This window comes from Trematomus bernacchii, unplaced genomic scaffold, assembly GCF_902827165.1.
Source record: "Trematomus bernacchii unplaced genomic scaffold, fTreBer1.1, whole genome shotgun sequence".
NCBI classification, from domain to species: domain Eukaryota; kingdom Metazoa; phylum Chordata; class Actinopteri; order Perciformes; family Nototheniidae; genus Trematomus; species Trematomus bernacchii.
The window spans coordinates 6,576,208-6,589,236 of record NW_022987513.1 but is presented as its reverse complement, the minus strand read 5'-3'; the positions used below and the strand labels follow the sequence as shown (position 1 = coordinate 6,589,236).

General features: G+C 39.0%; 1 protein-coding gene across 5 annotated transcripts in view; it reads left to right on the top strand.

The window, feature by feature from the left end:
* Window positions 1-12,994, top strand: part of camkk1a (calcium/calmodulin-dependent protein kinase kinase 1, alpha a) — an 82,684-nt gene extending 69,690 nt beyond the window's left edge. Inside the window, exons 11-17 of one of the 5 annotated variants that reach the window (XR_004557740.1) lie at window positions 128-181; window positions 380-453; window positions 2,804-2,891; window positions 4,177-4,305; window positions 5,204-5,307; window positions 7,750-8,439; window positions 8,928-8,992. Coding sequence is in view for 2 of the 5 variants with exons in the window: in XM_034152611.1 (XP_034008502.1) it covers window positions 128-181; window positions 380-453; window positions 2,804-2,891; window positions 4,177-4,305; window positions 5,204-5,307; window positions 7,750-7,797; window positions 8,928-9,000 (570 nt within the window). In the remaining 3 variants the exon portion in view is untranslated. Of the gene's footprint in view, window positions 1-127; window positions 182-379; window positions 454-2,803; window positions 2,892-4,176; window positions 4,306-5,203; window positions 5,308-6,577; window positions 8,440-8,927 lie in introns of all 5 variants that reach the window. The other 4 variants (XR_004557738.1, XR_004557739.1, XM_034152611.1 and 1 more) reach the window with 4 other exon arrangements.
* Window positions 12,995-13,029: the final 35 nt, after the last annotated feature.

Sequence of the window (13,029 nt, the reverse complement as noted above, 5' to 3'; positions counted from 1 at the left end):
AGGCCTTTTAAATTGATTTGAGTCATCATGTTGTTTGTGCAAATAGGTGTTTGGTTTGCTGCAATGTTTTCTAAATGTATGTTTTTCATGTCTCGCTCTTATTGTAAATACCGGCTCTTTCTTAAAGGCACTGGATGTGTGGGCCATGGGAGTTACACTTTACTGTTTCGTTTTTGGAAAGGTAAGTCTGCACATTTCCCATTTTAATATCTGATACAACAGCTGACTAGTGGCATATGTTATGTTAATAAAGGCTAGCTGATTATTGCTGTGATTTATCTTGGTTGTCTTAAAGGATACAGATTGTGTTTGGTACACACGGTAGTAATTCAATGTACCTTCCTTGTTTTTCTCACCGTCTCCTCTGCTCCACCTGCAGTGCCCCTTTATTGATGAGTACATATTGGCTTTGCACAATAAGATAAGGACCAAGCTTGTGGATTTCCCAGAAACGTAAGTCCATCTCCTGCATCCTCACCTCTTCTCCACTTTATTAGAAGCGACAGCAGTGATGTTCCTCCATCTCCATTCCACAGATGTATCCGATACTCATCAGAAATCCTTTCACCTTAATTTTATTTTCAGTAACAAATTGCACATACCAAAATATGAAAAGCTTATACAGCAGCCAGCAACAGCCAAAAATAGAATTCCGCCCGTTTGTCATCAAAACAAGCATTAAAGGGCAAAGAGTGGCATCACTGGCCTGGGGCCTCATTTATAAAGGGATATACGCTCAAAAAATGGCGTACGCCAGTTTCTACGCAATGTTTGCGATTTATAAAATTCTAACTTGACGGGAAAATGTGCTGTCCTCCACGCAAACTCTAACCCATGCGTACGCACTAAGCACACAAACGGGAGAGACGAGAAACTGCGACACCGTTGGCAGAAGGAAGAATGGAGAGAAATATGTGGAAATAATACCATAAATAAAATGTTACCTCTCATTTATCAAATATGAAGAATTCATTTTCAAACATTGATTAAAACCAATCTTAAAATGATTAAACAAACGCCTGTTTGAGACTCCTCAGTGCACACAAAAACATAACTTGAAGAAATAAATAAATACGGATATGTTATTTTTTTTGTCATTAACTTTTTTCGGACCACTTATTTATTTATTTTGGTGACGATCCGACCTCCATGCTGCTACTCTGGTTCAAACTGCATCCACCAAACAATATGATTTATCTCGACCTCCCCAAAATAACCAAAATCTGACACGGTGTGAGATGTCTTTTTTAGCTGTTCTGTCGTCATTTCCTGCGATCTTCTTCTTGCAGTCAGTCAGAATGAATGAATGAATGAATGGGCGTTTCTTTGACTATTTATAGGCAAATATGGGCGTGACGAGTCGATTGTGATTTATCAAGGGAAACAGGCGTAGGGAGTGCCGTACGCACTTCCCTCGCCGGTACGCAATGTTTTGTGAATTGGAAAATGTCGGAAAATTTCTGTACCTATTTTTTTGCTTTGTACGTAAGCAACCTTCCCACGTGAATCCTACGCAAGGCGTTATAAATGAGGCCCCAGGACACTTACTAGTGGAAGTCTTCTTGAGTGAATAACACTAAAGAGACAGAACGAGAAAAAAAAAGATTTGCAGTCAGGAAGAGGCGAGCAGAAGTGAAAGACTTAGGGAACGCACAAATATAGTGACACAAAAGTGAAGTATAAAACAGAACATGTAAAGGGGCTATAAGTAGCAGTTGGATTATGTATGCAATAGAGACTTTGTGACTGTGAAGAAAGCTTGTTCATTAAACATCACCCCCCTCCTCCCAATCGGAGTATCGCATCACTAATGGTATCATCTCCACACTATACCAATCTAATAGTTAGCTGCCCCTTGTTGGCAGCACTGATAGGTCATTATACTGAAGGTGTGCATTGTGATCAATGGCTGAGTTCACATAAACTTGTTTTACTGAGACACAAATTACCTCTATAACTATGATATATTCTAATCGTATTTTATCGGGGTCGGTGAAATGCAACATTGAATAGGCACCTTCCTTAATATGGAGCATTGACTTCCCTCACAGTTGCTTTGAAGTCCTAAGCATAAAGGGGCATAATTGCCTAATAGTAATGGATAAACAGGTTAAATAGTTAGCTTAAACTAAAAGTAAGGAATTAACAGGTACAATTGTTAGCCTTAAGTACTGGATAAACAGGTGAAATAGTTAGCTTAAAGTACTGGATAAACAGGTGAAAGAGTTAGCTTAAAGTACTGGATAAACATGTGAAATAGCTTGAAGCAATGGATAAAAAAGTGAAATATTTAGCTAAAACTAATGGATAAACAGTTCAAATACTTAGCTAAAAAGTAAATGATTACCATGTGAAATAGTTAGCTACTTAATAATGGAAATGTTAGTTCTTGCCTAAATTAAGGCTAAACATAGGATGGAAATCGTTTTTGATTAGAACTACCTGATCAGCTGATTTAATATTAGGGTACTTTTTTTTTTTCATTCAAAGTGTGTTTTAAATTCATCATCATCATCTTCACTGTTTGTTTCAATTAAGTCACTGTCTTAATGCTCAGTTAAGCTTACACTTGTCTCTATGCCAAGTAATAGTAAGTGACAAGCATAATCATACAGGTGTGAAAATGATGAGTATTTTCTATGTAGCAAGGGTGAGGTGGAAATGTGATTTTCCTCACTGCTCGCATAAGTCCAATAAGGAGTTGCAAGTAGATATGTTCTTTGTACATTGTCACAAATCAACTGTTTCATTACATTTCCAAATCCAACAATGTTTTAAAATAGTGATTCTGTGTTTCGTGCAGACCAAATATCAGTGAAGAGCTGCGGACTCTGATCCTGCGGATGCTGGATAAGAACCCGGACACCAGGGTTACCATCCCTGAGATCAAGGTAGAGAACAAAGCAGACGTAATTGAGACCCCGGGGTTCGTCACTTATTGTTTAGCTTGACATGCATTGTTCGTGTTCAGACACAAAATGACTGGTTTTCTCTCCTCTGATTGGCTCAGAAGACTCTGATCTCACTGCTGTACTTGTTCATTGGACATGCTGTGTTGTTGCAGGTCATGATGAAACATTTTTGTCCCTGTGGAGGATTGTAATAAAACCTAGTCAGTAATACAGAGGGAGGTCCAAGATCAGCCATGGGAAGATTGCATTCCCCACCCCCCTAACCACTGTATTTCCATGACACAATCCAAGCACGTGTCAGTGAGTCATTTTTCTCACCAGACACTCTGTTTGTGTTGATGGAAAAAGAGATCATTAGGCATGATGCATAATAATATGCAGACACACACACGCTTACACAAAACATATCTTTTAGTTGGCAAAAGCTGCAAAAGAACGCTGATACAAACCCTAAGGTCACCTATTATGCAAAATCCACTTTTTCATGTCTTTAATAAGTAAATATGTGTCCCAGCAGTGTGTTAAGAGATTCTGAAAGTTTAAGGAAAAAGGATCCTCTCTCTTCGTCTGCTGATCCACCTGTCTGATTCAGACCTAATCATTATGTTTAAAGTCTCTATGTTTTTTTAGTTTCAAGTAGTTTTTAATTAGGTGACCCATTTAATAAAAGTATCCTGCATTTTAAATGACATCTATTGATGCTAACTGATTTGAAATTGTAGAAGTTCCTTGTGCATAGTCTGGATTTTGGAGACGATTGGCTGGGATGTTGAAGAAAAGTGAACGTCCTGATATTTAATATGTTCTTTATTGTCGACCAATCACACCAAAATAGCAACAACTGATCCTTTGCTGAAAACTAAAATGACTGCCCTTTTTTTTTTAAATAAATGTTGACAAAAAACATTCAGTGGTTGGTAGCTGTGATGGATTATGTGACTCAAGCGACTTTTAAGTCTTTGCAATTGGGCAATAACAACATTAATCAAAACAAATGGCTGCCTGGCTGGTAAAAAAATGTTCATGAATAAATCTAAACAGCATGCCTTGCTTTAGAAAATGATCAATAATGGTTTATAATATGCATGCCGTGCAGGGTTTACCATGAAATTAAGAAAATGCTGACTTTTTGAGTATTTTAAACATTGAACAATGCCCAGAAAGTAGATAGCCAGACTTCCTATGAGGATGCACATGCTAAACTTGACTAACTGTGGCTCATAGATACAGTGTACAATGACATGTCTTCCTGTGTGTGTTTTAGCTGGACCAGTGGGTGACCCAGGGGGGCACTGACCCCTTGCCACTGGAGGAGGAGCACTGCTCCGTGGTGGAAGTGACGGAGGAGGACATCCAGAACTCAGTCAAGTTTGTTCCCAGCCTCTCTGCAGTGGTAAGTGTCCCCCCTTCAACAAGCTCTTTGTGTCAAATTGATACCCTTTATGCTCACCATTTCCAAGAAAGTGAAGCTCTAAGAAATACGGCAACGTAGTGACTGAACAAGGATGGATATATATTTTCTTTGCGTTGTCAACCAATTGTCAGAATGGGAGGGTTACAAATATTTCATTCACATAAACCACACTAAATAGAAACAACCTCCCTTAATTTAAATACACAGTAACAGAAGAAATTGTCATATTTTAAACGGGTGTTTAGTGAGAAACACTTTACGACCTTAATAAATTACAGCACTTTGACCAGATCGCTATGTTGAAATAGCCAGAAGGTAACCAGGTTTGGTTAAAAAAAAAAACTTATTTTCAAACATATCAAATGTAAATCTTGGTCAAATAAGAAATTCCCTCTTGCCAGAGAATGAGAAATGTTTTTTTAATTCTGTATTTTCTTGGAATTAAATGTGCGAAAGTGCAATTTGGAAACATATACTGTATATATAATGGTCATTTAAAAGAGGATTTATTTGAATTAAAAGGGACTATATATCTCTATAAGGAATCAAGGTTGCCATGAAATCTTGGGTTGGTCGATTGTGTTTCTGTTGTGTGCTTGATTGTATATTCAATGAGATGAGCTCTTTTGACTGTGTTTATATAACTCTAGTGTGTATAAGTGCGCTTGTATGAATGGGACCCCAGGAAGAATAGCCTGTGCTCATGCTTGTGCTAATAGGATCCTAATAAACAAAGGAAATGTTAATCTCCTCATAAGAGCTCTGATATTTTTGTTTGCTTTATCCTCTACATCTACTGTGTTCTTTTTGCAGATTACATTTAAAAAGTCAACTTTTGAACATCTTTGTAAGCGTCCTGTGTTTGTGATTGTTTCAGATTTTGGTGAGAGCCATGCTGAGGAAGCGCTCCTTCAGTAACCCCTTCGAGTGTCCAAGCAGGAGAGAGGAGCGCTCTATGTCTGCACCAGGCAGCCTGCTAATGTAAGACCACACAGTCCATCATGACAGTCAAACATGTCCTGATCACTTAAAGGGACAGTTCACCCTGAAACCTAAAATACATATATTTCCCCTTACTTGTAGAGATATCATCAATCTAGATTGATTTACTGTAAGTTGCAGTGATGACATAATAGGCTGAATAGATGTCCTCCTTCTCTCCAACAAATGGAATTAAATGGCACTTGTGGTGTTTAAAGTGCATAAAGAAAATACATTTTACAAACTCTTTCCAGAAATAATCACCCGTTTACTCAAGATAATCCACACACCTTGTTGTGAGAAGTTTCATTGAGGGACTATTTTCTTTGTATCGCACTACACCCGCCAACTGTATCACAGCAAAGAAGGAAGAGTGCATTTTATACAGCTAGCTAACTTGACAGCTAACTGTAGGACACCATTAATGTTTACACCTTGTTCTTTTGATAAGAATAGATGCATGCTTTCTTATGTGCAGTGATACGGTTGATGGGTGTAGCTTATAAGAAAGAAAAATAGTTCCTTCCTTAAAGCCATCTCTTGGTTTATTTATTTTTAAGACTGTGGTCATTATTTCTGAAAAGTTGGTCATTCGAGCTCGACATGGCAAGTGTCATCTATTATATTCAAGAGAAGCCGTATCTCACTCAAGCAGAAATCTCCACATTCTCAACTCACACCAGATCAAGCTAGATTGATAAAAGCACTATAGTTAAGAGGTGTATTTTTGGGGTGAACTGTCCCTTTTAATACCTGCATATCTCATCTATGATGATTAAAAACCGACTGCAGAGAACACGCAGATCACACCTGTCTCCTCTGTCCTATGTTTCAGGATAACTCACATTCACTCGTGCAGCAGCGACTGCTTTGGGTTACCATAGCACCATGATTCATTCTTTTATAAGTGTTATTTGTGTGTTGCTTACAGCTTTAAAGGGTAGAAGGATTCAGAGTGACAGATAATCATACAGATCTGCGAGTGCCTCGGGCTGACCTTACATTTTCTGTTCCACGGATTGAACGCATCACAGGGAGAAAAGCCAATCCTATTACTTTGTCGTGCAATTGCAACATATACAGTACAGCCTAGAGCGATTGGGAGCTTCTATAGCTGTTCCCTGCTGTACTGCGGGTGCCTTTGGCTCAGTAATCTGTGTTTAGTGTCAGGCAGACCTTGCCATCAAGGCCACTTTAGCGCTGAATGTTGAGGAGACTCTAACCGCCCATTGTGAGCGTTTTATTCGATGATTTCTCCTCCCCTAACTAGGCCAAGGTTGCCCCTGTTCCGCTCCAGGCAGTCAGAGAGCTGCCTTCTCAGGTGAAGGTGCTTCCAGAGGACGTGCAGGGAGTTTTGAACAATACTGCCCTCTGCTGGAGAAAAGGAAACGACAAAGCTTTGTACATCTAAAGATCACAGCAGCGTGAACAAAAAATATAGTCTGTACATTAGCTCACAGTTTCTGATCCGTACACTTATTGTCACCATGGATTGTTGATTAAATGTGGACACTACAGTTGAAAATCTTTATCACCATAAACCCTCCCCTGTTGATCAATAACATTAAGGGAATTACTTTTTCAAGCTTTCTGAAATGCTTTCCTTAAATATGCAAATGAGGCAGTATTTCATTTTTATAATTTGCACTCTTTCCACAAGAGTAAACTGAACACTGGATGACGCCAGGTTGAAAATGAATGTTGGTCGATTCTTTTACAAAGGGAATTTAAGATCTATCTTACCCAGCAAAACAGAAAATAAAAGAATACATTTTCCCCTATATATAGATAATATGTGATATAAATCAGGCTTTCAATGGTCCATGAAAGAGCCTTTTTGTTCAAATCTTCAGAATATTAATGGGAATGGAAAACAGGGAAGTTAGGAGAAAATTGCCTTTAAATATATATTTGGGAAAAAAAATGTACACAAAACATTTTGTTTTCTGAAATCTTAAGTTTAGTATCAGATAAAGAGATGATCTGATACTAAATTGGGAATTAAGGGGAAATAAAACATGCAAAAAACTAAATTACTTGGAGAACTATGTGTATTTTGGATTTCTCAATTTAACTTCATCACCTATTTTACTTTCCTGAGCACTTTCATTTTGAGACATTAATGTGATCATAATGGACCGTAAAGAACAGTCAGCCTCTGAGAGACTAAAAAGACACTTGACCTTAAAAACTCATCTAATGTTCAGCCCATAAAACTGTAATTGGTTCCAAAATAAAGTGAAAGAGAAAATAATAAAGCAGTTGAGTCCTAATATATTTATTTTAAATTGGTATAAAATGAAAAAGAAGCAACTTAAGGTTGAGGAGCTGATGTTTCTCGGCTGGAGGTCATCTCCACCAGCGACCACGCCTTAGAACCTCTGAGGTGACCTTTGCCCTCTGAACTGTGACTCTCCCATCTTTTCTCCCACTTTGCTGCAGGGACTCGTGGCCCTTCCGGCCCTCTTTAAAAATGCACCCCTCCCTCAGGTAACACTCTCTGCAGTTTGACACGCTGTCTGTCCCCCATCCACCAGCCTGTACGCCCATCATCATCTTAGACTCCTCCACTCTGGCTTTCCTTCATCATGAGAAGTGATGGAGCTTCCTTCCCCAGCTGTCATCCCAGAGAGTTTCTCATCTCCCTGCTGCTGTCATTTGTTACATTGTGTCTTTACCATTCATCATGTGACAAAAAACGGGACTTCTTCTCTGATTTTTGCTGCATTTGGAAAAATAAAGCACAGGGTTAAAGGTATAGCTTGGAATTTATGAAGTGGGGTTGTATGAGGTCCGTATTTAGGGTTTTACTTACAGTGGATGGCGGTTGGCTTACTTTGTCAGCTTGGAGAAATGGACAGGAGTATCAGCACTAACATAAAGCTATGTAGTGCTCTGGCTGCAGCAAAACATGTCTTCTGCAGCTAATACAATCATAATCAATTTAAGCTGTAAGCTTTGTTTTGAATATTTTCACTGCTCTACCTTCCTTTCAGACAGCCCTTTCCAGCAGGGGACTGTAGCTCTAATCCCTGCTCTCTTCAAAGCCACCAGACTCCATTGACAAAACCAGTCATTTTACCTTACAGGATTGTAAGGTCTATCCATGCCTGGTTCAGAAAAGTTGTTAAGGTGACTGTGGCATTGTTGCTTTCACAGGTTAGATCAGACTCACCTAGTTACACACTAATACTTACAAACTGATTGATGCACCTATTGATCAACAACCACCATTATTGTGAGGTAAAATTATTGATGTTTTCAATGGAGTCTGGTATCTTTGGAAATAGTATTGCTTAAGTTACCGATCAAAGGGGCTTTCTGTGGTAAAAATGTCCTTATATAGCTTACACTTACACTGATTTTAATTGTTTAAACAGTATTTCTTTAGGTGGCTACAATATGTTTTGTTGCAACTGTCCACAGCAGTTCATTGCTTAGTTTCAGCTCGGTAACTCCGGTCCTCTTCTCCAAACTGACATCTACCATGGTTAGACACTAACAGTGGATATGTACCTCATGAAACCCCGCTTCGGACCAAACTATCCTTTAATAGTCCAATCATTTAGATCTGTAAAGCTCCTCATATTAACTGCTCTGTCTTGTTTTTCCTCCTTCAGAAAGGGCAGCACAGGAGATGGACCCAGAGAAGGAGAGCTGGAGGACCTGCATGAAGACGAGCCCTCCTCTTGAGTCTCTCAACAGTCTTAAACTCCATCCCAACATACATCCCTCTGCTTGTCCACCGGTGTACTCTCCACTTTAATCTGCTGATCGACTCGAGTTCACATTCAGACTTGTTTGCTCGGGCTTGCTTTTTCTTCCTGATCTGCCCTTCTACAATGTGGAGACTCTGGGCATTTAGTTTGTTCTTCAATGTCGCTTGTCTTAACTGCTCTCCCACTTCCTGTTGTGACTGGCATCAGTGAACCGATAGGGGGAACTCTGCATCATTACCAGTTGAAGACGGACACAAACATGTTTTTCAGCTGGCATTACAATGATGTGGGAAATAAACTGTCAAAACACGTCTGCATGGATGAATAGTTAAACCGTCATCATCACACTGTCTATAGCCAGCCTGACAAGGAGAATAATCCTCACAGCATGTAAATGGCATTAGATTGTCTCTTCAGTGAACTACAGGATTGTTTTCTTTCTGATATTGTACATAGATGTCTTGAGGTATCATCAATGTATCGTCTCACAGCCCTTTTCTTGTTTTTATGCCATCGGTAGCTTTTATGTTTGAGCTGGGTGATGGAATCCTTCCTGTGCTGCCTTCCAGGGCCCACCTTGTTGGATTCCTCTGACAGGAAGTCAGCTGTCTACGGGTGATCGCACAGAAAGGCCAGTGACTTGGCTATGCTCCAACACATTTCAAAGTTACTTTGGTCGCTGTGTTATTTGAAACCTTTTCTGTTAGAAGTCATTTCACGCTTCCTTTTCAACTCCTTCGTGTCTGATAATTGTTCTCCTGCACCGTCCCTTTCCTTCCGTATCCTGTTGTACTGTTTGATCCAATGTGAAGTCATGGCGACAGAGGTCGGAGCACTTGGAAGTGTTGTTTGTTGTTTGATGGTGAGTCAGAACAGACTGTAATTTCCCTTTTTAAAAATCCCATTCTTGGATTCAGAGCTTGTTTGAAAGCATGCATAATCGTATTGTCCAAGTTAAACATCAATGTGCGCTCTTACAGAAGAAATTGAATTATCCAAGGGACTGTGTACAAATTATTACTGAAGGAGAGGTCAGAGATGTGGCAGGGTTGTTATGTTTCCTTTTAGCTGAGGAATGGTTAGTCTGAATGTTTTGGAGAAAAGGAGAAGGGTCTTTTTATTAGTCTAATGTCCCACATTAATAATTCAGTATTCCCTTGCACATGGCTCTCAAAGTCACAGCAGATCATAAAACTGTGCTGAGCTGTGACAAATGTTATCTCTACAAAAAGTAATAATCTCCTTTACTTTCTTATGCATAGTAACACAAATGTGTTAAAAAATAGTAGATGTGTCATAAAATGTCAGCCACACTTTTTGAAATGATTAATTCCATTTATTGTGTAAAGAATTCTTCCTCAAACACAGAGATATGATTTAAATATATTTTATAAAATAATTGATTACATTTAAATTAGGTTACATCACATAGAATTATTGAGAAGTCAGAGCTAGGGTTAAATTAAACCGTAATTAATGCTGGAAAGGGTTGTGCGAATAAAAGATCTCAGCGATTTTTGCAAGGTCCCTAACTAGATTTCCTGGCTAACATTTTGAAGGTCAAACTAGCCATACGTGTGTCGAGCTGCGTTGGCTAGTTAGTCAGCATCCTAACCCTGTGAGATCAAAACAATTGGTGGCATATGAAATATCATTTATTTGTGTGATTGAAGTCCTTTGTTTGCCATTTAAGCTTGATTGCCAAACTTCAAAATAAGTCAAATCTGTGGTCTGCAGTGTCTACGCTGTCTCAAATCAACGATAGATCTCTTCCTCCTCCGCAGCTCTCCTTCAGATAATGTTTGTACAACTCCATTCTGCTCTTGCCTGGGTCTGAAAGAGAGCGTGCTTATCTGGCAGAGTGCTCTGAGCACTTGAACCGCAGTGAAAAGAGCATTTCAATGTCACGATTAGACCCAGACTGCCAACAACAACACACTGCATCCACTTCAGTGCCGTCCCCGGTGTGGCTGATTATAAACGGGGGTGGGGGGGGGGGGGGGGGGAAGTGCAGCGTTTTGCATTTCCTTTATTAAACTTGCCCTCAGTATCCGCAGTAAAGGATGCATACTAAAGCACAGAGAGCAGAGAGGGGTTGGTAGAAAGTGTTGCACACATTGAGCCTCTGTGTTTAGAGATGTATGTCCACACTGTCAGGAAAGTAATGCACAAAGACCATGGGTTCTTGGGAATGTAAAGCTTTACATATATTTTTATTTAATTGTTCCGTAAAAAAGGTATACGTGTTGAATGTTGTAAATGCTGATTGACATGAGGGCTTTTTTATTTAATGCAACCTTTATTTTTTTGTTTCCAGAGGACAGGTTAAGGAAGCCCTGAGATCCTTTTGCAGTTAACCTTCAATGAAGGACTGTTTGAACCAAAAATATTACATTTGTATGTCTTAAGGTGACTGTTTATAACTTACAACATTCTTTTGAGGTTTTCTTTAAGTCTCTGGGTGTCGCCAGCTTTACATGTGTGTGTTTGTACTGACAGACTGTTGTCAGTGCCAGATGTGCAATATTGTCGTCGTCCTTGTCATTGCTGCATTGTTGACATTGTTGAAAAAACTAAAGTACTGGTTATATTTAAATATTTGCACATTTTCACTTACAGAAAGCATCTTAAAAATACTGGTGCCTGCCAGCTATTCAAAATTGTACAATTTATGATAGAGGAAAAAAACTGTGGTTCACCTGTAAAAGACCATATTAACTGTGTATGTTCTCAAAGTCTCCCGTGCTTTTGATAACAATCTGCATGTCACAGCATTGCTCCTTGTTTTTTGAGATTTCTTTTATAAATGAAACTAAATATTATTCAATTTATTTTTTCTGTAATTTATTCTGCTGTCTGTTTCAAAAGAACGCTGTAACAGCTGCAGTGACAAAATCTGCATGTCCACATAGAGACAGAAATTGTGAATGTTGTGTAACCGCAGCTAGGCACTTGTGGAGTTTACTGCTGTAATGATGAAGAATACTACACCACTGTCATCCCCATTATATGAGCAGCTGGAGATAGCAGCTTTATGTCCAATATCCCCAGAGACACAGTGAGGGATGATCACTAACTGCCCTTAAAGATTGAACATTAAGCCTCCAGCTATAGAACCAAACTGCTACCCTTATTCAACAGCTAACAGCCTGTTTATATTAATTCTGACCTCTGCAAAGGTTATGTTTAAAGGGATAATTAACCCACAGCTAAAACTCAACAACCTATTTTCCCTCTTACCTGTTGTGCTGTTTATAAATATGACTTTGATTTGCAGAGTGTTGGAAAGATGCTAATCTTCTCTCCATACAATGGGACAAGAAGTAACATAAATAGAGAAAATGTGTTATAAAAATGGTATAATTAAATGGCCATCATGTAATCGTCACCTGTATGACTCTTTCAATGCTGCACATTTCATCCTTGGAGAAAGCCTTAATACTTCAAGGCATAGGGGATTTTCTCAAATGTAGCACAAATGTTTTCTTTTTGATGCAGATACGGGTCCAGATACTGATTAAATACACATTTTAAATTGTGTTACTGGAGGTTTGTGCACCCTCTTAAGTTCAGTGTTAGTGAAAAAAAATCAATGGGTGCAATTGCAGCACTGAGAGTGAGTCACAGGAATAATTCCTCATGATTTCAGGTCATTGTATCCAAAGGAGGAGTGTGGCAGAGTGTACATAATGTTCAGTTGGGGAGGATTTATACGGCTGCTCTGTATTTCATGTGACTGTCCTGATATTTTCCTGAAGGTGCCTGCCGTCTCTGCGTCTCGTGTTGTCTCGTGCATTTTTTCTGAATGTACTCTGGCTCGTCACAAATTCAAAAACAGAAGCATGGCACATCCCTATGGAATGCAATGTAAATATGTACCAATATATATGAAGAAGCTATTTTTTGCATGCTTTTTGTAAGCCCAGACATAATCAGAGACAATAAAAAAATACATTCTGAGTTATTTACACATGTTGCCTGTTTTGCTGTTTGCACTGAGACA